Here is a 23,807-nt window from a genome sequence, read left to right on the forward strand (position 1 = left end):
GAAGCCAGGGGCAGTAGACCACAGCTGTACAAACACTTTCAAACCATTTTTAGGGCATGGTGGTTTCTTACAGTGCCTTGGAACAAAGGTGTAGGGCCCTACTTAAGCATTCTCCCTCTCCCAGCAAAGGAGAAGCCACAAGCAGACCAAAAGATGAGTCAGGTAAACACAAAGGCAGAAGACATGGACCAAGAGGTTTTTATTTGAACACAGTAAGTTTGAGTACAGCAGCAGAACTCCCTGAGTCCATCTTGGCTTACATCATATCAGTAGGTGGCTGATATAATCTGGCTCGGGGTTGTTCAATCAGGAATCCATTTCCAGCTTGATACAACCGGTTTCAGGAGGATGAATCCATCTCTGCAGTGTCTTTTGCCACCCCAGGCTGGATCCTGCTGCTGAGCATTTCAGTCTTCACTGCTCTCATACTTGTGCTTGATGTGCTTCCACAGTTTCTGTGTGAAAACAAACCCACAACAGTAATCTTAGCCAGCTGTTCAGAGGGCCTGGGAGAAAGTTTCACTTTAAAATGCAAGTTAGCATGAAACCAATGTCTGTAAGAGGCAACAGCATGAAGGGAAAGAAGAGTTGGTATGAAAACACAAACCAGCAGGGTAGAGGACAGTGTGGGCACCATCATCCTGCACCACAGGGGCACGCAGCAACAGGCCACACACCGGTGTGGGGAGGAGCAGCTGGGAGCCCCCAGCTCAGCCTGGCACAGCAGGCAGCAGCAGGGAGACCTGTTGCTTTTAAACTGGGCAGGGAGGAGGCTGCCCACATCCTGCTCACCCTGTTGTACTCTGCAAGTTGTTAGAACCTTGCAGCCACGCTGCCTCAGCTTCCCACTCAGACTGGAGAGGGCAGCTCTGCTCCCAGATGCCCAGGGGAATCCTGTTCCAGGTACCAAAGTCCTCTGGCACCAGGGGAAGTGAGGGAAGCACTGCACGGGGACAAGGCTCATGCCATGCTTTGCTGGTGGCTGTAGACAAAGCTGAACTCCTTGACTATGTCATTTTCCAACCATGCTTGAGGAGTTAGCACACAGAAAGTTAATGCTGCCATTAAGAAACAAAAGGAGTGCAAAGCTGCAGATGAGATGTGATTCCTGTCAGTTTAACAAATAACCACTATGAAGGAGGAGATGGAAAGCCTGATCTCGCTCTCTGCTCCATTTCCTCAGTTCACCCAGCCCCTGGTGAGTTCCTCCAGGGCTGTGGGGCTGCTGCTGCTGCACCTGGGATCATTTTGCTGCTGCTTTCATAACCTGGTTCAGAGGCCAAAGAGCAGATGTCACGCTGCCAGGGAAGGTGCAGGACAGCTCTCTTCAGCATCAGAACCATTAAGATGACCTGGCTATGCTGGGTAACAGTGCCCTGGGTGCTCAGAGGCACATCAGTGCTGCGGGACAGGGCACAGGAGGGTTGTGCTGCAGCTGGGAGTGTGCCACACGCCAAGGTTTCCATACAGAGTCACAGAATGGTGGGGGTTAGAAGGGATCCTTAGAGATCATCCAGTCCAATCCCTTGCTAAAGCAGGTCCCACCTAGATCAGGTCACAAACTTGGTGCAAGATGGAAATAACGGTTCCTGTGTGACCTGATCTAGGTGGGAGCTGCTCCTGCAGGGGGGTTGGACTGGACGACCTCTAAAGGTCCCTTCCAACCCCGCCACGCTGGGATTGTTGTCGGGACACACACCCCATCACCTCATCCTGCCCAGGCCGCTGCTGCACGTCCCGCAGCGTGACTCGGTGCCCGGGCAGTTATTACCCCGACACAACCCTCCTCCGACAGGCGAGAGTGCCTCGGCCCACCTGAGCTCCCGCTGCCCCCGCGAGCTGCAGCCCTGCTCCGCGCCTCCACCACCCCTCCCTCTGCTCAGCCCAGGGGCCCGCAGGCCTGCGCCCAGTTACAACCTTCCCGCATCCCACCATCTCCGATCCCTTTGCCGCGGCCACAGAAGCCCAAGAACGCGCCGGCTCCCGAGGGCCCGCGGGGCGAGGGCAGAGCCGGGCCGCGGCCCCGCCGCCGCGCTGCCCGTGCCCTTGGCGCCCGCGGCCGCCTCAGGGAAGCCCGGGGGCAGCCCGGGGACGGCTCGGGGACGGCTCGGGGGAAGGCAGGCACAGCCCGAGGCGCGGGCCCCGCGGCCAGGCCCAGCCGGGGCCGCGCTGACCTTCAGGCCCGTGCCCGGGCGAGGCCCCGCGGCGCGCTCCCGCCTCTCCTTACCCCCTCGTTGAGGCGCTCGAAGATGGCGTCGGCGCCCTGGTCGAAGGCGCGCTCGAAGAAGACGGCGCCCAGGACGATGGTGAGGGCGAAGGTGGAGGTGCGGCGGAAGAGCAGGCTGTACGCCTGCCGCAGCAGCGCCATGGTGCGGGAGCGGCCGGCGCATGCGCTGCCCGGCGCGGGGCCTGCGGGCGGCTGGGGGCGCTGGGCCCGGCCCCGGCGCCGGCGCGGCGGGAGGTGAGTGCTCGGGGCTGGGGGGGCTGCGGCTCTGGGGTCCCGGCTCCGGAGGACGCGGGTTGAGGGCTTTGCCCGGGCTGTGGGTCGAGGCGACAGCCCCTCCCGGCCCTCCCCTTCCCCTCTTAGACGCGGTGAGGTTGGAAAAGACCGTTAAAATCATCACGTCCGTGTCCTCCCCTCCCCCTGCCCAGCCCAGCCCTGACCCGCGGCCCTCAGCGCCTCAGCCCCGCGGCTTTGGGGAGGGCTGGGCACTGCCCCAGCTCCCTGGGCAGCCTGGCACAGGGGCTGACACCCCCCTCAGGGAAACGGTTCTGCCTCCCCTTCTCCTTCCTGGCACCCCCTTCCCCTCCTGACCCCTTCCCTTCAGTCGGCTGAGCAGCTCGAGCCTTTGTTTTCTACTCTTTCTTTTTGAGGTGAAATCAGCAAGAGTTAGCACAGGCCAGTGCCCGGCCGTGGGATGGGGCCGTGGGATGAGGCTGTGGGATGGGGCCTTGGGATGAGGCCGTGGGATGGGGCCGTGGGATGGGATGAGGCCGTGGGATGAGGCCGTGGGATGGGGCCGTGGGATGGGGCCGTGGGATGGGATGAGGCCGTGGGATGGGGCCTTGGGATAGGGCCTTGGGACGGTGCCGTGGGATGGGGCCTTGGGATGAGGCCATGGGATGAGGCCATGGGATGGGGCCGTGGGATGGGGCCGTGAGATGGGATGGGGCCTTGGGATGGGGGCCATGGGATGAGGCCGTGGGATGGGGCCTTGGGATGGGGGCCATGGGATGAGGCCGTGGGATGGGGCCGTGGGATGGGGCCTTGGGATGAGGCCATGGGATGGGGCCGTGGGATGGGGACGTGGGATGAGCCTGTGGGATGAGCCTGTGGGATGGGGCCGTGGGATGGGGCCGTGGGATGGGGCCATGGGATGGGGCCGTGGGATGGGGCCGTGAGATGGGATGGGGCCTTGGGATGGGGGCCATGGGATGAGGCCGTGGGATGGGGCCTTGGGATGGGGGCCATGGGATGAGGCCGTGGGATGGGGCCGTGGGATGGGGCCTTGGGATGAGGCCATGGGATGGGGCCGTGGGATGGGGACGTGGGATGAGCCTGTGGGATGAGCCTGTGGGATGGGGCCGTGGGATGGGGCCATGGGATGGGGCCTTGGGATGAGGCCGTGGGATGAGGCCGTGGGATGGGGACGTGGGATGGGGACGTGGGATGGGATGAGGCCATGGGATGGGGCCTTGGGATAGGGCCTTGGGATGAGGCCGTGGGATGAGGCCGTGGGATGAGGCCGTGGGGTGGGGCCATGGGATGGTGCCGTGGGATGGGGCCGTGGGATGGGATGAGGCCATGGGATGAGGCCGTGGGATGGGATGAGGCCATGGGATGAGGCCGTGGGATGGGGCTGTGGGATGGGGCCGTGGGGTGGGATGGGGCTGTGGGATGAGGCTGTGGGGCCGGAGACAGCGCTGCCAGGGCAGGGGGAAGCAGGGAAGAAAGAAGGTTTGGAGTTAATGGCTCTTTCTGCTCAGAGTGGGGTAGCTCAGGGGTTTCCTCATTGCTTGGGCTGGCTGCAGAAAGCAGTAAGGGTCATCGGCGTTGTCCGGGTGGGAGATGAATGCTGCGGCTCCTAAAAGCCAGAGAATGCTCAGGCAGCTGCTCCAGGGGCCTTGGGAAAATGTACCATGGCCCCACGTGGTGTAACTGGTGTGGAGATGTTCCCACCCCTGCTCACACCTTCTCCTTTTTGTCTTTCTGCTTGAGCTCAGCAGGGCCGTGGGCCCCAGGCAGGCTCCAGCAGCGATGGGAAAGAAGTAGATTTGGGGTTGGAAAGGAAGGACAGACAAGGAGAGCAGGGGAATCTTAAAACTGAAGTTGTCCCTCAGCAGGAGGCTCCTTACATGAGCATCTACATTCCATTTCAAAACAGATCCTCAAGTGATAGGTGCTCTATGACTTCATTTGTCTCAGTCTCTCATGGTCATTCATGTGTATTTGATTCCCTGCATGCAGCTGCTGTGGAGATGGGGGGATGTGGGGGGTCAGGCAAAGCCTCTGCTCCTGCTGGAAGCCTGGAAGGTGCCTGACACATTCCTGTGTCCCTTGGGCCAGCCCATTGAAAAGCTCATTTATTCTTTTTCAAAGTTAATTGCTAGTGATTATCTCTAAGGCAAATCTCCCCAGTAGCCTAGAAAGTGTTGCCACTGGGATGGGTTTGTGTAAGGGTCAGGTTGGTGTTAACCCTGACACCAGCTCTGGTAATGGGAGGCAGAACCCGTGCCCTTGTCACTGGGAAGGTGCTGGCAGGCTCCCCGTGCTCTGCTGGTTCCCTGAGAGGTATGAACATGCTGAAATTGGCAGCTGAGTATCACAAGCTTCACACTTGGATTTAATTCACTTCACATCTGTCTGGATATCCAGAGTGGCTGAAATGGCCCCAGGCCTGAGCTGCAGGAAAGTGGGGACTCGAGGTCAAGGCCCAGCAGTGATTCTCAGGGTTCAGTGTGGAGAAAAGCAGCTACACCCAGAGCAAAACACAAGTCTGCTGCATGCTGCCTGTTCCTGGGTCACCTTCTTCTGTCCAACAGCTCGAGGAAACCAGTGAAGGAACCCCCTGGGGAGTCCTAAATAAAACCTGTAGCAGGTAGAGTGTGATGCAGGGTGTTGTGGCAGCAGTTGGAGAAGGGAAAATGTAGGTTGGTGCACATGAGATCATGCCTGGAGCTGGACCAGGAGTGAAGCACCTGAGAGATGGCTTACAACGTGCCACTGCTTCTAAAACATTGCTGAGACACAGCAGAGGAGGAGGGGTTTTTTCTTAATACTTTTAAGCCCTGTTTTTTTCTTGTCTGTGGATTTATGCACAAAGGCTTTTAAGCTGCTGCAAAGCCTGTCTGAAATCATTTCTGGCTGCCTGTGGGTCCAGGGGTCCTCTGGCCTGAATTCAATTGTAAATTAGGGTCTGGAAACATGAAGGGGAAATAGCTGAAGCAGCTCTTCATAAAGCAGCTACATATCCTCAACTTCCTAATGACTGGGATGGATTTAATTAGGAAACATCTCTGTTTTCAACTGAGTAACACTCTTTGTTTACCAACTGAGCCATTTGGGAGGATGGAAATAGGTTACCCAGCCTTGCTCAGAGAGCAGCTTTTATGCCTCCCTAGCAGTTGGGCACTGCTGCTGTGGGCTGCTGATACTGCAGAGACTTGTCAGGATCCTGCCAAGATAATCCACCCATCTGAGTTCTTAAAGAGCTGGAAATAAGTGTTCAGTGTAATCTTTGGAGGGGGCAATCTCTGGGAGAATCTGGTGCTTCTCTAATTGCTTTCTGTTGGTTGTTTGGGTTGGTTGTTTACTCTGCAGTGGGAATTGTGAGGGGAATTTGGGAGCTGGCACCTCTGGGAGGTGAGAGCTGGCTTGCCTGAAAGCTGGAGGAGCTTTCTGCCCTCCTTGTTGGGGAAGGAGAGGGAAGGAGCTCCTGCAATCATTGCTAGCAGGGTGAGGAAAGGAAAAGTTTGAAATAGGATTTCAAAGGCTGGCTGCTGCTGGGCTTCTGCAGGCAGAATTCCCATGGAGAGAGGGGAGACTTGTGTGGGACCCCTGCAGAACCTCATTTGTTTTCCTTACTGCTGCAGAGCTGGAGTGCAGGAGGCAGCAGCTGAAGCAGGTAGCTCCTGTGTTACCAGAAGCTTTGGGAGGCTGTGGGATGGTGAAGTGAAAAAATTGTGCTGAGGCCACACCTCAAATACCGTGCTCAGTGCTGGGCCCCTCACTCAGTGCCACAGGGACACTGAGGGGCTGCAGCTCCAGGGCTGTGCTCAGTGCTGGGCCCCTCACTCAGTGCCACAGGGACACTGAGGGGCTGCAGCTCCAGGGCTGTGCTCAGTGCTGGGCCCCTCACTCAGTGCCACAGGGACACTGAGGGGCTGCAGCTCCAGGGCTGTGTCAGTGCTGGGCCCCTCACTCAGTGCCACAGGGACACTGAGGGGCTGCAGCTCCAGGGCTGTGTCAGTGCTGGGCCCCTCACTCACTGCCACAGGGACACTGAGGGGCTGCAGCTCCAGGGCTGTGTCAGTGCTGGGCCCCTCACTCACTGCCACAGGGACACTGAGGGGCTGCAGCGTGGCCAGAGCCGGGCACAGAGCTGGGGAAGGGGCTGGAGCACAAGGGGCTGGGGAGGGGCTGAGGGATGGGGGTGTTGAGCCTGGAGAAGAGGAGGCTGAGGGGAGACAGCAGCACTCTCTGACACTCCCTGACAGGAGGCTGCAGGGAGCTGGGGGTCAGGCTCTGCTCCCCAGGAACAAGAGGAAAGGGGCTGGAGTTGCCCCAGGGGAGGTTGAGGCTGGAGCTGAGGCAGAACTGTTTCCCTGAGAGGGGTGTCAGCCCCTGTGCCAGGCTGCCCAGGGAGCTGGGGCAGTGCCCAGCCCTGGAGGGATCCCAAAGCCATGGGGCTGAGGTGCTGAGGCTGTGGGTCAGTGCTGGGCTGGGCAGGGGGAGGGGAGGGCTGGGACTGCAGCAGCTTCAAGGGCTTTTTCAGCTGAGGTGATTCAATGAAAAGCCACAGCAGAGCCTGCCAGTGGGCCAGACACTGAGGGCAGGAACGTTCCCTCTGGATTCCAGCAGCCCCACCGTGGTGTAGCAAAGCTGGCTGAAAAACTCTGGGGTGAGCTAGTAAAGGGGAGTGGGACATTCTGGCTTAATGCTCATTCAGCAGCTTTTGGTTTCTCGGGCTAGAGAGGGACAACTTCAGACCTCAAGCCCTAAAGAGCTGAGGTATTTCACCTGCAGAGCAAGGAAAGGACCCTAAACCAAAGAGATTCCAAGTTCTGATGGAGTCTCCGAGCATTTTACCTTGGGTGTGAAGGTTTGCAAGCTGATTCAACAAGTCAGAAGGTCTTTCTGTGGAACCCAGGTAGATGCAGGTGGAGGAAACTGATTAAACTCATGGTGTGAGGCCTGAGAGATTCCCAAGGACTTGATTTTGGAGCAGTGGCTCTCTGGAGAGGGGAAGGAAGGGAGTTTGGCACAGTTGCTCCCAGAGTGGCAGGCTGGCAGGAGGGCTCAGCAGAGCTGCCTGAGCTCAGCATGCTCAGCCCCCAGGGACTGCCTGTTGCTGCTGCTCTTCCTGCTGCTTCTGAGGAGCCTTTAGGGAGGCTGATTAATTCTTTCCCTGCTTTGCTTATAAAACTCTTTCTATCTTGTGCTGCTCTGTGTGCCATTTTTAAGTGCATGTGGCTGTCAAGGTGTCCATGAACTAGACAGTTGCTTTTGGAGTTTGTCTCCCAGTCCATCCATCTCCAGCATTTATCAGATACCTTTATATCAGTGGGGAGAGAGCTTACAGCTCCTTCAGAGGGTCTGTTGCACCTCCAGCAAGGACAGCCAATGGGACAGGGACCCCCATCTGCCCTGCCAGCAGCTGGGCTGCTCCAGGCCCAGCACAGATGACAGCACCCCAGTTCTGCCCTGGTACTCCTTGATACTGCACAGCAGAGCCCCCAGCCTACAAATACACATCTGATAAGCCCCTCTGCCCTGAAGGAAGAGAAGGACTGGCATCTCCAGGCTGCTGTGATGCAGTGGCTGGGGCTAGGGTTGGCTTCCTCCTGGCTGTGTGGGCTGTTGTTATCCCAGCTATTGTGATCTTACTTGGTGGGGCAGATGTGTCTTGCTGCCAAGGACCAGGGAGGATGAGGAGAGCAGCACTTGATGTACAGGAGTCAATGGGTGGTTGGGTGAACTGAACAACATGTTGTATCCTTTGGTGTTTGTCCTGCAGCTTCCCACTTGCAATACAGGTGAAAGCAGAGGCTTTCTTTTGTCTTTGAAGAGCTGCTGAGTTTCAATTGGTTTGGCAAAGCCCTTGCAGCTCCTGCAGTCCCAGCCCTCCCCTCCCCCTGCCCAGCACAGCACTGACCCCTCAGCACCTCAGCCCCAGGGCTTTGGGGTCCCTCCAGGGCTGGGCACTGCCCCAGCTCCCTGGGCAGCCTGGCACAGGGCTGACATCCCTCTCAGGGAAACAGTTCTGCCTCAGCTCCAACCTCAGCCTCCCCTGGGGCAACCTGAGGCTCTTTCCTCTTGTTCTGTCATTCATTACTGGAGAGAAGAGGGTGACCCCCAGCTCAGGACAGGTAGAGGTTCCTACCTGGTAGAGGTGGACACGAGGGAATTCCCTTCCTCTTGCAGGGCAGCTGGGGGAGGTTGTCTGTGTTCTGGGGTTCAACTCCTGGGGCTGCAGGTGGAGGCTGGGGCATGGACCTCTGGCTCCTCATGTTTGCACGTTGGTTTCTGGTGCAGGAGAGGACTGTTGGGAGCTGTTGGCTCTCTGGGGTCTCTGCTTTGTGCCACCTCAACTCCAGCACACCCAGGGAAGGAGAATTCTTTCAGCAGAGATGTCACTTTGGGTAACAGGGGTAGGAGCTGCAGATCCAAGCCTGTTCTCCCATGTACATGCAGCAGATGCTGCCTCACCACCCTTTGATGGACAAGAATATATACTCTTGGGTCTCACCTCTTTCTCGGTCTGCCAACCCTAAATGATTTGAGTTCTTCTCCTTTGGAAGCAGGTGCTGTAAATCTTGGCTCCTCCATCCCTGGGGCAGGCATGGCTGGCCACCAAGGATCTGTCTGATGGTTCCCAGGCTGTGCTGATGCTGCTCTGCCAGAAGAAACATGGGGAAAAGGTACTTCTGTGACTACTGTGACCGATCCTTTCAGGACAACCTTCATAACAGGAAGAAGCACCTCAATGGAGTGCAGCACCTCAGGGCTAAGAGAGCCTGGTACGACTCCTTCCGAGGTGGGTACTGCCAGCTGCCTGGCAGCCCTTTGTGAGGCTGGGGAGGTGAGGAGTGGCAGCCTGGCAGTAGGTTTTAGCCCTGATCATTTATGTTGAGGTTGTCTGAGCCAGTGAATTGTGGACTTGATGCTGTTACTGTCAAGTGATCTTGGAAGCAAAACCCTCGTGTGTCTGGAGGTGGGAAGGGGAAACTGGAGATGTCAGCTGAGACCTGAGGTGAGGTAGAAGATCTGAGGAGCTGCAAATAAAACTCTGTTGGCATCTTGAGCAGCTCTGAGACAGGAGACCTGAGAGAACAGTTTCTGAAGGTGTTGGGTGCTTGCTGTGCCCTGTGAGCAGCGAGGGCTCTGCTGTGCACGTGCAGAGGGCAGGCTGGCAGGCAGGCTGCATGTGTGTGCTGGCACCACTGGGTGAAGGGGCCAGCTCTGAGGGTGGCTGTGGGAGAAGCTGGGGCTGGGGCTGCTTCTGGAGATCCCAGAAGGGTGAAAGGGCTGAGGAAGCAGCTCAAAGCACTGATGTGCTCAAACTTCCTAACCAGGGGGGTGAGCAGAGGAGATTTGAGTGCAGGGAGCTTTTGGCAGAGGAGGAATTGGAATTCTGGGGCTGGAGGAGAGCCTTGTGCCCTCTGCCTGTTCAACAGGGCTCTTTTACACAGCTCAGCACTCTCACCTCAGTGGCCATGCAGTTACAGGCATTTAGAGGCAGCCTGAGGAATATGGTGGGAATGTGTGTCCACAGCCTGACACAGAGCAGGACTGTTTATTTGGGCTGTGGCAAGGACTTAGTTTGGGTTAAACTGACTGAAACCATTACCTGTGTGTTCTTGTGCTTCCTTCTGGTTCCTCAGACCAGGGGTGGGAGGTTGTGTCTGTCTCCTGGCTAGCTGGGTGAGGAATAACCTGCAGAGCTCTGGGTGACTCTGCTGTGTGCTTCACATTGGAAACATGCTCTGTAATGGCCAAGTGTGGATGACCAACAGCCCCAGCCCTAGCTGGGTCAGTGATAGGTCAGTACTTGCCTTCTCAGCAGGCTGCAACCCTTCATTTCCCTCTGATTGATAAAATTCCTCATTCCATCCCTGATTAAGGACTTTCATCTCCTCTTCTCTCCAGATTGTGGCCTGGCATCAGCCAGTGTGAGTTCTTCCACAGTCTGTGAGCACTGCTGTATCTCTGGGGCTCATTTTCCCCAGGACATCTGTGGGAGGTGAAGGACCATTTCAGTGGTGTCCACAGGGTTCTGTGAGGCAGAGCTTTTCTGTGAGCTCTGTGAGTCTGCTTGGTCTTTCTGTGCTGCACAGGAGTGCTGCAGAGTCCTTGCTCTTTTTTTTTGGTCATGCTGCTTTTGTTTTGCACAGGGAGAAAGCATGAAGCAGCCAGCAAAGAAGGCAATGTTTGCAAAAGCCAGGAATGCAGAGAGGGGCTGTTAACTGTTAGCTTGCCTGTGGTTTAAGTTCCTGGATGTCATGTAAAATGGCTTTCCCCTAGGCAACAAAGATGATGGAGTGGAGCATCTCCCTTGTGATGAAAGGCTGAGGGAGCTGGGGCTCTGCAGCTTGGAGGAGCCTGAGGGGTGACCTCATTCATGGTTAGAAATCCATCAAGGGTGGGTGTGAGGAGGCTGGAGCCAGGCTGTGCTCAGTGATGGCCAGGGATAGGACAAGGGGCAATGGGCACAAGCTGGAACAGAAGAGGGTCCAAAGAAACACAAGGGAAAACTTCTTCCCTGTTGAGGTGAGGGAGCCCTGGCAGGGGCTGCCCAGATGGGCTGTGGAGGCTCCTTCTCTGGAGACATTCCAACCCAGCTGGATGAGTCCCTGTGTGCCCTGCTCTAGGTGGTGGTGCTCTGGCAGGGGGATTGCACTGGATGAGCTTTCCAGGTCCCTTCCAGCCCTTGAGATCCTGTGAATCTGTGTTTGGGGCCATGGCACTGTGGGTATTGCTGTACAAGAGATCTTTACCCTCCTTTGTCCTTTGTGTCCCTTAGATGCTGCTGCAATCCTGCAAGAGGAGCAAACCAAGAAGCCTTGTCGGAAGTTCCTGCAAACAGGTGAGTTCTTCTGAGGCAGAAATGACTCTGGAGAGCCCTGCTATGTGTCTATCTTGGGTGAAGGGCTTGAGGCTGTGTGCCCAGCCTGCAGGTGGAATGGATCTGGGGTCTGCACACGTCTGTGTGGCTCTGATGGAGCTCTCTTCTCTGCCTTTTGTCCCAGGACAGTGTGACTTTGGCTCCAACTGCAGATTTTCCCACATGACAGAGCAGGACCTGGAGAAACTGAGTGCCCAGGTTCAAGGTGAGTCCTCAAACAAGAAGCTGTCCAGAGGTGTCTGAGGAGGGGGAGTTGTTTCAGGCAGTGTGGGCTGCAAAGGGGCTTGTGAAGGGAGAGCCTGTTGGCAGCCAGACAAGCATCGATCCCTCCCACCTCCCTCTCGCTGCCACGTGAGCCTGGAGCCTGCCTGCAAGTGCTGCATATGCTTTCTGCTCTTGATCTGCTGGCACAGACACAAACCTGGAGTTGAGCAACGCTGTTACTACTTAGCAGCAAGTGTCTGAAGCAGAGAGTGGGCTTTCTGGGCCCTCAGGGTTTTGTTCAGTCAGGGAATAAAAGCAGTCAGCAGCAGAGGGCACTGGTACATCACTTCCCCTTACATTTATGGCTTTGATTTCCCCCCACCTCTCTGCTATTACCAGGGACCTCCTGCTTCCTCTCTTGGGAAGTTCCAGCCTGCTGTCAGTTGGTTTGGCCCAAGGAGAGGGTGTGGGGTCTGGAATGCTGAAATGGCCTCTGCTCACGTGGCTTTGGGTAGAAGTGAAGGTTGGGCTGAGGACAGATGGGAGCTGCTGTCCTGCTGTGAGTCTCCAGAGCACTGTTGAGTTGTTTTCATTCTGGGAGTATCATCTCCTTGCCCTGAAAGGGGTGACAGCTCTGTTTTCTCTGTAGGATTCAGTACTTTGTTGGTTAGAGGAAATGTGAGAGGTGTTGGTGAGAACTCAGGGGATGGTTGAGGTGTCTGCTGGAGACTGATCCCAAGCCTACCTTGCTCAGAGCAGGGTAAGCTGGACCAGGCTGCTCAGGACCACCTCCAGCTGGGGTCTGAATACCTCCAAGGATGGAGACTACAATCTCTGTGGTTGCCCTACAGCCTCTGTTCCAGGCTCTGACCACCTTTGCAGTTACAATACAGTGGCAATTGGTGTATGTTTGGTTTGTGCCCATCATCTCTTGCCTTTGCTGGACCCTCTCCAGTATGTCCCTGTCTCTCTGGTCCTGGGGAGCCCAGCACTGGCTGCAGCACCCAGACATGGCCTCAGCAGCACAGAGCAGAGAGGAGGGATCACTTCCTCAACCTGCTGGCAATGCACTTCCTAATCCAGCACAACTTCTGAGCAGATCTTGTGCCCACACTGCCAGCTGAAGCCAACTGTTGTTTTGCCAATAGTCTGGCAAAAACAGGCTTAAGTGTTGCAAGTGTCTGTGTACATGCATGCATATGGATGGGACTTGGGGTAGAGGCTCCCTCTGGGCCTCCTGAGGGATCAGATTTGGGGAGGCAGGGCTCTGGGGGAGCAGGGAGGAGCCAGGCAGTACAGAGCTATTCCAGTCCTCACAGCTGCTGAGTCAGTCCCTGAGGCAACTCTGTGAATCAATTGCTGAGCAACACTGACAGTCAATGACCCACCTCCAAGCAGCAGCTCCTCTTCCCTGCAGCCCACCCAGAGCCTCTCCTCAGCCCTTCTCTGCTCTGGGCTTTAAGCACTGAGCTCCTGAGAGATGGCATGAGGTGTCAGCCTGTTGCAGAACCAGTGTTTCTAGTCACTGAAGGCTGTTTATTGCAGGGGAAGTGAAAGCTCTTTGGAGCAGAGCTGCAGGGGAAGGCTGGCAAGTCCCTCTGTGCTTGGGCAGGTTGCTTTGCCAATTACACTTGTTATTGAATATTGACTCCTGTCAAGTGGGTCAGGTGTAAGTGCAGAATTGGCTAGTGAGAGAGCTGATTCCTGGGAGGTGACTTGGAAACCTTGCATTTGTATTACCCAGTCAGACATTGAATTAAATGATTAGAGCTCAGTGAGCAGCAGGCAGGGGACAGCAGGGTGCCTGGGCACTGCCTGCAGGGCCTCAGCACCAGTGCCTGGCTGGGGAGTGAAATCCTGCTCACCTCTGCCATGGGAATCCCCTGTGAGCCAGGGGAGGAGGCTGAGCATCACACAGACCTCTGTATGCCATCAGTTGAGCCTGCAGAGAGCTTGGAGGGGTTCAGTGGAGAGAAGAGCTCAGCAGGACTTGGTGGAGAAGAGGTGCAGCCCATAATGTGGAAGAATGAATGGAAGGATCAGTGTTTCATCACCCCTGAGGCCACTGAAGCATAGAATCATAGAGTTGTTTTGGTTGGCAAAGCCCTTTCAGCTCCTGCAGTCCCAGTCCTCCCCCTGCCCAGCCCAGCACTGACCCACAGCCCTCAGCACCTCAGCCCCAGGGCTTTGGGATCCCTCCAGGGCTGGGCACTGCCCCAGCTCCCTGGGCAGCCTGGCACAGGGGCTCACACCCCTCTCAGGGAAACAGTTCTGCCTCAGCTCCAGCCTCAACCTCCCCTGGGGCAACTCCAGCCCCTTTCCTCTTGTCCTGTCACTTGTTACCAAGTCCCAACCCCCAGCTCCCTGCAGGCTCGTGCCAGGGAGTTGCAGAGAGTTGAAGCATGAAGAGTGTAGCATGGGGAGGCTCAGGGCAGAGTTCAAGGCCATCTTGTTTGATGGCAGGTTGGACTGGAACTTGTGTTAGTCAGGCAGGAGACCTGATCCTCGTCACATCTCTGTCAGTCATGTCCTTGTGTGCTTCAGCACCGAGTCCTGGTGTGCTGAGAGGCATCACAGGGCACAGCTGGAGAGATGATGCAGGTTGGAGCAGTGATTTGGGTCAGGCTGCCTCTCACCCAGTTGTCAGTCCCCTCAGAGACTTCTTGTCTAAACCCTTCAGGGAGACATTGACAGGCCTCCAGCCTGGGGTGGTTGGGGCTGGAGATGAGCTGGGAGGCTGCAAGCTCCAGAGCTCTCTCCCTGGCTTGTGCAGAGCCTTGGGTGTTTCTACTGGAGCTGACCATGCTCTGTCTCTGGTCAGGTAAAAGAGGATGGTCTCTTGCTGTGTTGGGATGTTGTTTAACTCCACTTTCCTCAGCTCTACTGTGTGTGCACAGGAACAGAGGAGCTGTCAGGCTGCCTTGAACCCCTGTTTCCCCTGGTCCAGGGACAGATGCTTCAGAAAAAGGTGCAAAGAGACCCTGTGGTGCAGTGGTGTAGCCCACCAAGCAGAGTTCAGGAGTGGGTTTGTATCTGAAACCACAGCAAAGTCTTTTCTGACCCTTTTTTAACACTGCTGAGCTGTGCTGGTGCTTTCTTTGTCATGTAAATACCAGCCCTGGCCCTGACTCCCTGTTCAGTGTTTGGTGTTGGCAGCTCCCAGTCACTGAGCTCCCCTTCCTAATCCCAGCCAAAGGAAACATCACATTACTCTTAACATTAATGCAGGGAATCCACCCTGTTGTTTGTGATGAGTTGTGTGTGCTAAGGAGGACAATTTCTGCATGCTTTGCTGTTCTGTAACAGCTTCAAGCATGTCCTGGTTTGGCTTCAGCATCTCACCCCGTCCAATATACTCATCAAGAAGCAACAGTTCCCACCTTCAGCAGGGAGGGAGGCTTATTCCCAGCTGTTGCTGCATCAAAGCATTAGTCTGCTGCATCTGCTGCATCATTCATCAGTGAGACACTTCCAGGCTATCATTTGAAGTACAGTCATGTCAGGAAAAGTCACTGTCAAATTGCCATCTTCTCGTGGAAAGTTATTGCCCCCCACTAACCTGCAGTGCTTGTGCTGCTGGTATGGACACAGCCCCAGCCCCATGGGCAGCTCCAGATACCTGGAGCTGCAGGGGCAAGGGGGAGGGCACAGTTTGTAATAGGTCTGGGGTTTCTAAATATACCTGGGACTGGAGGAATCTGAGTGACCCTGCCAGGGTCTGTAACTCGGCCATGAGCAGGAGGAGCAGCACTCTCGCCCGTCGCTGTCACATCTTGGCTGTGGGATGGTCACTTCTTCAGCTGTTTGTGTGCAGGGCCTCAGCAAGCTCATCTCCCAGCCCTGGTGGTGTGGTTCCAGCTCAGCTGGCAGCAAAGCCCCACACAGACACTCATTCATTCATTCCCTCCCTCCCCTCACCTCCTGTAGGTGGGGAATTGGGAAAGCAAATCCAAACTCATGGGTTAAGATAGAAACAGGGGTAAGAACTAAACTAAACCAAACTGGAATGGAATGGTAACTGAGAGATCTGTAACCCAGGGAAAACATGAGTGATGCCCAGTGCAGCTGCTCACCCCCACTGACTGCTGCCCCAGCAGTGATCAGCCCCTGCCACACACCCCCCCAGCTTCTACCCTGGGCATCACACCCTATGGGATGGAATAGCCCTGGGGCTGCTTGGGCTCAGCTGTCCTGGCCATGCTCCCTCCCAGCTCCCTGTGCACCCCCAGTGCACTCACTGGCAGGGCAGGGGGAGCAGCAGAAAGGGCCTGGATGCTGTGCAGCACTGCTCAGCAAGAACCAAAACAGCCCTCTGTTACCAACATTCTCTTCAGCATCAACCCAAAATGCAGCCCTGGAGCAGCTACTGGGAAGAAAAGTCACTGTGGCCCAGCCAAAACCAGGACACACAGTCTGCCAGTCCCTGTGTGCTCTGGAGGAGTTTGGGCTGCCACGTGTCCAGCCCAGGAGTGGAGCCAGGGATTGCATGTCAGTGTCTTTGCTGGGTGACCTGCTCTGTGCTGATGGTTGCATCTCACATACACTGGTGCCTCATTCAGGAGGAAAATTGATGTTAAACATTGCATGGGGAGAGAAGATAAACCTGGACTCCCACTCTGGCATCATTAGAGAGGCAGATCATGACTACAGATGCTCCTTTAATTGTCTTCAATCAGACTTTGAAGCCACCCCCCCAGTGAGCAGGAGGGGAGGAAGCTCCTTCCCAGCTGCTTTGCTGCTGCAGCCTGGGTGCACCCCTGGCTGTCCCTGGTGCTTCTGGTGGCCCCTGGATGGAATGTGTGTGCTTCAGAGGAAGGCAAGAGGACAGGTTGGCCTTTTTGACAGGCATGCAGCAAGGTGCATGGAGCCAGACCAGAGCCTGTACCTGCTGCCTGAATCCTCAACCTGGGGGCTTGGAGTGCTTTGGAGCAGTCACTCCTGGGGCTGTGTGAGCAAGGAGCCAGCTGGATGTCTTTCCAGTCTGGCCACCTGGGGCCTCATTTAGGCCAGTATGAGTCTGGAGTTGTCCCACTGCAGCCAGTGAGCTTTGCTGGATGAGACAGTGAGTAGTGGCTGCTCAAATCCCTGGGCTCCAGCCAGATACCAGTGTGGCCTTGGGGCTCCCTGCTCTAAAAAGAGAGACTTTGGCAGGTTTTGGTCTGTTCTGTCTTAGGGTTTGGAGGGAGATGAAATGTTGGTAGGAAGAGGTGGGAGAGGTTTCTCAGTGATTTTCTTTCTTGCTTCCATAGAAGCCCCTCACAACCTCTGCTTGTGCCCTCGCTGAGGTGGGACGTGCCCAGGCACTCAATAGATGGAGAAGCCTGGAACAAAGGGACATAAGGTGGCCATGGCCAAGGCTGCCAGGGAAGTCTTAACCTGGGAGCTGAATTATAGAATCTCCAGGGCTGGAAGGGACCTGCAAAGCTCATCCAGTGCAACCCCCCTGCCAGAGCAGCACCACCTAGAGCAGGGCACACAGGAACTCATCCAGCTGGGTTGGAATGTCTCCAGAGAAGGAGACTCCACAGCCCATCTGGGCAGCCCCTGCCAGGGCTCCCTCACCTCAACAGGGAAGAAGTTTTGCCTTGTGATTCTTTGGACCCTCTTCTGTTCCAGCTTGTGCCCGTTGCCCCTTGTCCTGTCATTGGCCATCCCTGAGCACAGCCTGGCTCCAGCCTCCTCACACCCACCCTTGATGGGTTTGTAACATGAATGAGGCCACCCCTCAGGCTCCTCCAAGCTGCAGAGCCCCAGCTCCCTCAGCCTTTCATCATATCCAGAGTCTGAACAGTGCTCAGCTCACCAGACTGAGCTCCCTGCTTTCCCAGTGCCTTCACCTGCCCATTCTGCTGTCTCAACCCCCAGATAGCTCAGCTGGGCCTTTAGTCCTTGGGAACAATCCTGTCTCCAGCCATGGCCTTATCACCAGGTTACAGAGCAGCACCTGGACAGCAGGTCCACAGCAGCCTGTTGTGGTGGTGGCAGTGGGTATGTCAGCACCCCTCCCAGCACCAGCAGCAGCAGATGAAAAGACTGGATGACAAATTATCCATCTCCAGCTGCTCATTGTGTAGCACATTTCTGGCATCCTTATTAATATTCAACAGGCAGATGAATAATTGGTTGCTGCCACTGGGATGAAGTGATCCTTCACTCTGCCCAAGCAGTATTAATTTCACACCCTGTCTGGAAGTGTCTAATATTTCCCTTCAAGGCGTGACAAGGGGTGGGAAGGTGTGGAAGAGGCTCCTGGGGGGATCCCTGACTGGGAGTGGGGTTCTCCCCAGCGCTTGTCCCCGGTGGGTGTGATGAGCAGGGCAGAGGGGAAGGACACACAGCTGCCTCAGCTGCTTTCTCACTAAGATCAGTGTTTGTTTTTCAAAGTTGCACATCCCCTTCTCTGTTAGGTGGAAGCTTTCTGCTAGGCTGGAGATCTACTAGCCCTGAGAGTCTCCTTGGAGCTGTCAGGGGCAGGGCTGTGGTTGGTCTCCAGGACTCCTCAGTTCCCTGCTTTGTCTCTGGTGCTGAGGGGCAGCTGGGGAGCTTTGCCAACTGGGCAGCTGTGGATTTCTGCCCAGTGGGAGGGACTGGTGAGTGCTGGGCTGCTGTGCTGGCTCTGTGTCCTTCTGCCCAGAGAGGCCAGTGCTGCAGGATGGGCTGGCTGCATCTGCCCCATGCAACCCCTGCAGGGTGACAGAGGAGCTGAAAGCTTGAAAGGACCTTGGTCTCTTGGTAGCCAGCAGAGCTTTCCCACTGGCACTGCCTTGCTCCTTCCTGCCTTGCATGAGAACAGGAACTTGTTCCCCTCTCTCCCTCTGCCTTGGTCCACTCTGATTTTGCACTTAGGCTGAGCAGGGCCAGGCAGCAGCCTCCCACCCTGTCTCTGCAGGAGCTGGGGACCCATCACACAGCATGTGCCTTAAACAGACCTGACAGCAGCTCTGAGATCCCATCTCCTGCCTGTACACACACCCTGAACCCTTCAGCCTCTCGCTGGCTGCCAGGTCTGCATCGATCCTCACAGACGTCCCTGTGGCTCCCACCTCGCTGGGCACAGGGGACAAACCCCCCCTGCCAGGCAGAGGGACACAGCTGTGGAATTGGCTGAGGGAGCAGGGCCAGCAGGAGCTGCTTCAGGTGAGGATGAGGATGATCTGCTCCAGGAGGGAGATGTCAGACAGCCCTCAGTTAGAAGTGCCCAGACTGGCACGGTGCTGGCTGTGACCGTTCGTGTGCCTGGCTCTGTCTGGCTGGAGCTGTCACTGAGTGTGACAGTGGAGGAGGAGGAGGAGGGGCTGCCACAGGCACATTGCAAACTCTCCACTGTAAGAAACCATGCAGGGTAATGAAGAGCAGGTTTAATGGAGTGAAAGGACTGCAGTGGAAGCATCTGATAGCTTTCTCTTTCTCAACAGGGGAGCAGAGGTCGAAGGAGCTGCGGCAGGAAGGAGCAGACATCCCACCTGGCACCATCGAGGACTGGCTGGAGAAGAGAGCAAAGAGGCTGAGCACAGCTCAGAGCAACAGGTACAGGCAGGCTGGGGAGCACCCATGAGGGGACCCCACAGCAGGGGTGGCAGTGGCAGAGGAGGAGGTGCAGGTGATTGGGGTCCCAGGCTGGCAGGACCCCCTGAGCTGTCATTAACCCTCCTCCTGCTGAGGCTGTGTGCCTGCTCTCAGCACAGGCTGCACACACCCATGGGCCACACTCCCCTCACAGGTCTGGGCACATGTCTCCCCATGTGCCCAGGGAGATGCCAGGCCTGGCTGCCCCAGGGAGGCCAAGCAGAGAGGGGTCGTCCTGGGTGCACAGATGTGCCTGAAAGAACAGTCCTGAGTTACCAGTGCCTGGGGTTCAGTGGCAGGAGCCTGGTCTCATCTGTTGACAGCTCCCCCAGCCTCTGTCTGCCCTGTCTCTCCCCATCCCTGCCAGCAAGAGGGTGGCATTAGCTCCTCCTCGTGGCACTCACTGGAGCCAGGTGCCTGCTGTTTCCCTGCTCACCTGACTGTGCCGCAGGCTTCACTGGACACGTGCCAAATCCCTCTGTTGTTCCTCTTCTGTTTGCTCCTGCCCTCACTGTGTTTGGTCTGGGCAGGATCTTCCTTCTGGTGCTTGTCTGGGCTTGTTGCTCCCTGTTCATCCCTCAGCTCAGCTGCCCTCAGCCTTGCACTGCTGCTCACTCAGAGCCAGAACCTTCCTGTCCTTTGCCCTGTTCTGCTTGTCCTGCCTGTGAATCCCTTATCTTGGGGAAGACCATCTCTTGCAGAAGATCACCACTGTTGTACCCAGAGGAATTCCCAGACCTTCATAACTACTTGGTCCCTGCAGCCTCCAAAGAGGCACCAGACCTGGGGTTTGTAGGGTTAGTGCTTCCTACCCAACCTCTCTGTCCCTGCATGTCCAGAAACCATCTCCTACAGCAACTAAACACCAACTGTTCAAACCTCCCCTTTATCCATCTGGCCTTGCCAGTGCCTGTTCCTGTCCTGTGTCATCTCTTCTTGACTGCCAGAGACATTTTGCAGTGCAAGAGGGGAGGATCTGGTTTAAGCAGTTCCCTCTACTCTGCAAAGTCCATCTTCCTCCTGAGAGCACTGAAAGCCAAGGAGCATCCTCTCCTTGCTGCAGTCCTCGAGGCCCCTGAAACGTGGCAGAGCCTCTGGCAGGGTTCTTTGGGGAATCAGTGTGTTTGGATGTTAACCTGCCTGGCTGGTGGTGTGAAGCCCTTGGGCTGCACAAAGGAGTAAAGTGCTCTTGAGGGCAATCATCTCCAAAAGGAGGTGCTGGAGACCCAGCTCCACCTCTGTCTTCTGTGGCAGCAGTGAGTAGGAACGTGTCCAAGCTGGGCTGGAAGAAGCGTGATGGGAGGCTGCTGCCGTGGTGAGCCTCAGTTCTGTCTCTGCCTGGCACAGCCTCTGAGTGCACTGCAGTGTGAGGAGAGCCCATGCTGGACTGCCAGTGGCCACATGGACAGAGGCTGCCTTGGCTGAAGGCTGGCACTTTGCCACAGGCAGTGTGGAGTGCCATTGCTGTCACCTCAGCTGTCCCTGTGCATGCAGAGCTGCCCCACAGCCTCCCACCCCCGTGTGTGCAGCCACTCTCCCAGCCTGGCTGGGCTCAAGGGCACGAGCTTCCACCTCATGTGTGGTTTGAAAGTCCTGCTGTGCCCCTGCTTTGTGGTAGAGCTGGAGAGAGTTCCTGTAGCCCTCTGGGCAGTGGAGCTGTGCTGGGGGGTGACTGTTTTTTAGCCTGACTTCCAAAGGAGCTGGAGCACGTCAGTGCATGTGAGTGTGGGCTGCCAGAACTGCTGTGGAGCCCCTGTGCTGATCTCCATCGGAAAGGGAGCTGAGGCCTCAGGGATACAGAGATACTACAGGCTTTATGAACATGGAAGTGGGTAGAGGCATCCCATGAATGGCTTTGGAAAGAAAATGTTCTTGCCCCTTGCCAGCAGCGAAGCCGCCTGGGACGGCCCCTGCAATGCCCTGGCAGGGCAGGAGAGGCTCTGAGAGCACTTCTGTGTCCTGACACCCCAGGGAATCGAGTACCCAGACAGCATCCTCCCTATTGATCAGTGCTGCTGCTCACAGGAGAGCTCATTAGGTGGTAACTGTGCTGTTCCACCCTGCAGCACTCCCTGTCCCACCCCTGCCAGGCTGCTACTGCAGGGGCTCCTCTGCCCTGGTGCAACAGACAATGCTCCTGCCCCAGGAGGGGTTGGCATCTGTCCCACTCTTGTCTCATCCTTAGCTCTGAAGAATCCCCATCAAAGGGATGAGCATGAGACCAAATGACTTTGCTGGGTGTGAGTTGTCCTCCCTTCCAGGAGCTGGCTCCTGGCCCTGCAGGGAGAGGAGGGTGCTGCTTCTCAGGAGCCTTATGTAAAGGAGTTTGATTAGATTTCTGCTGGCATAACAATTAAAAAGATTCATCAGGATCAGAGGGAGAGGGCCTGAGAAGCTGGAAGGCTGCTGTCAGGGTTTGTGCTAAAGAACAAATGAGTCTCCTGCACTCAGGAATTGATGGGGAAGGAACATTTCCCAGGAGCTTCACCCTGCCCTGGCCAAGCCCTTTCTGCAGCTGGTGACAAGTGAATGAGGCTTCTTGCTTTTGCACTTCTTCACTCAGATGCTGTTTGCAAAGGCCTTAACAAGTAGACTTGAGGGAGAGGGTCAGAAACAAAGTGTTTCCCAGGCTGTGAGTTGAGGAGGAAGCCTGTTCCCTCTGCTGAAGGGTGCTTGTGTGAAAACACCCTGTCCTGGCACTTCCTCTGTTTCCAAGGGGTGCTTCTCCTCAGGGAAGCTGGCTGGGGCCTCAGCCTGGAGGAGCATCTGCTCCTTCTGTTTGTTCTTCTCCAAACCCAGCTGTGTGAAGAGGGGAGAGCAGCTGGGGGTGGGAGGGGATGAGGCCAGTCCTGCTCCCAGCACAAGGCCTCTCCTGCAGCAACTGACCCTTTGGAGTTGCTGTGCCTGCATTCTCCCACCAGCAGATCCCCAGACCCCCCTTTACCTTTGTGCTCCCACCTTCCTGCAGTTGGAAAAGACTTTTAAGATCAAGTCCCAGCCCTTCCCTCCCCCTGCCCAGCCCAGCACTGACCCACAGCCCTCAGCACCTCAGTCCCACGGCTTTGGGATCCCTCCAGGGCTGGGCACTCCCCCAGCTCCCTGGGCAGCCTGGCACAGGGGCTGACACCCCTCTCAGGGAAACAGTTCTGCCTCAGCTCCAACCTCAACCTCCCCTGGGGCAACTCCAGCCCCTTTCCTTGTGTCCTGTCATCAATTAGTGAAGAGCCTGACCCCCAGCTCCCTGCAGCCTCCTGTCAGGGAGTGTCAGAGAGTGCTCCTGTCTGCCCTCAGCCTCCTCTTCTCCAGGCTCAACACCCCCATTCCCTCAGCCCCTCCCCAGCCCCTTGTGCTCCAGCCCCTTCCCCAGCTCTGTGCCCGGCTCTGGCCACGCTGCAGCCCCTCAGTGTCCCTGTGGCAGTGAGTGAGGGGCCCAGCACTGAGCACAGCCCTGGAGCTGCAGCCCCTCAGTGTCCCTGTGGCAGTGAGTGAGGGGCCCAGCACTGACACAGCCCTGGAGCTGCAGCCCCTCAGTGTCCCTGTGGCAGTGAGTGAGGGGCCCAGCACTGACACAGCCCTGGAGCTGCAGCCCCTCAGTGTCCCTGTGGCAGTGAGTGAGGGGCCCAGCACTGAGCACAGCCCTGGAGCTGCAGCCCCTCAGTGTCCCTGTGGCAGTGAGTGAGGGGCCCAGCACTGACACAGCCCTGGAGCTGCAGCCCCTCAGTGTCCCTGTGGCACTGAGTGAGGGGCCCAGCACTGACACAGCCCTGGAGCTGCAGCCCCTCAGTGTCCCTGTGGCACTGAGTGAGGGGCCCAGCACTGACACAGCCCTGGAGCTGCAGCCCCTCAGTGTCCCTGTGGCACTGAGTGAGGGGCCCAGCACTGACACAGCCCTGGAGCTGCAGCCCCTCAGTGTCCCTGTGGCAGTGAGTGAGGGGCCCAGCACTGACACAGCCCTGGAGCTGCAGCCTCCCCAGGGCCCAGCACAGGGGACAATCCCTGCCCTGCTCCTGCTGCCACCCCACTGCTGGTACAGGCCAAGATGTCACTGGCTTTCTTGCCCACCTGAGCCAAGTGGTCTTGAGTGGTGTGGGGGTGGTTACACCTGATCTGATGGCTTTGGGGGCTGGGGATGTGATTGTACCTGTGTGTTGACACCCAAAACCCTCCTGTACTGACCTCATTTCTTTTGGGACCTAGGAGAGGGGGCAGTGCTCAGCCCCTAAGCAAAGCAAGAGGTTCCTCATCTCACCTCTGCCTCTTCCATCCCCTTTGCAGTGTGCTCCCAGAGAAGCCAGTGCCCTTCCAGTACCCGCCGGGCTGGCCGCCGGTGCAGGATCTGCCCCCTTCGCTGCAGCCCCCCCCGCCCGGGGGCTGGCTGCTCCCCCCACACCTGCAGTGGGGCTGAGGCCCAGGGACCCCGCAGAGGTGATGCTGCAGGTGGATTTTCCTTCCTCACCTGCCCTGAGAAAGGGACAGAACTCTTCATATGCAATAAAAGCCTCCCCTTCCCCATCCCAGCTGTGTGTTGTGTCATTCCTCTCTGGGCAGCCTCCCGTGGCTCTGGCCACTCGGGCACTTGTCTCTGTGCCAGTGCCAGGGATCTATGCTCAGCAGAGCTCCCACCCCAGTGCCAGGGGCTGGCTCCTGGCCTCTGCCCCATCTCTGAGGGCAGGATCTGTCCCCTTGGACTGC

General features: G+C 57.0%; 2 protein-coding genes across 3 annotated transcripts; one reads left to right on the forward strand and one right to left on the reverse strand.

The window, feature by feature from the left end:
• Window positions 1-175: 175 nt before the first annotated feature.
• Window positions 176-2,403, reverse strand: LOC133627030 (cytochrome b-c1 complex subunit 9). The gene is made up of 2 exons (XM_062009857.1): window positions 2,228-2,403; window positions 176-455 (listed from the first exon to the last, which is right to left on the reverse strand). Exons 1-2 carry the CDS (start codon window positions 2,366-2,368, stop codon window positions 408-410), a joined length of 189 nt encoding a protein of 62 aa, XP_061865841.1. The 5' UTR covers window positions 2,369-2,403; the 3' UTR covers window positions 176-407.
• ZMAT5 (zinc finger matrin-type 5) lies at window positions 2,404-23,627 on the forward strand. 2 transcript variants are annotated; one of them, XM_062009855.1, is made up of 6 exons: window positions 2,404-2,461; window positions 9,025-9,257; window positions 11,244-11,306; window positions 11,470-11,550; window positions 18,965-19,076; window positions 23,391-23,627. In XM_062009855.1, exons 2-6 carry the CDS (start codon window positions 9,131-9,133, stop codon window positions 23,518-23,520), a joined length of 513 nt encoding a protein of 170 aa, XP_061865839.1. In that variant the 5' UTR covers window positions 2,404-2,461; window positions 9,025-9,130; the 3' UTR covers window positions 23,521-23,627. The 2 variants fall into 2 exon arrangements, with proteins under 2 accessions (XP_061865839.1, XP_061865840.1); XM_062009856.1 differs by having other exon boundaries at window positions 2,413-2,461; window positions 9,022-9,257.
• The last annotated feature ends 180 nt before the right edge of the window (window positions 23,628-23,807 follow it).

This window comes from Colius striatus, chromosome 17 (genome assembly GCF_028858725.1).
Source record: "Colius striatus isolate bColStr4 chromosome 17, bColStr4.1.hap1, whole genome shotgun sequence".
Classification (NCBI taxonomy): Eukaryota; Metazoa; Chordata; class Aves; order Coliiformes; family Coliidae; genus Colius; species Colius striatus.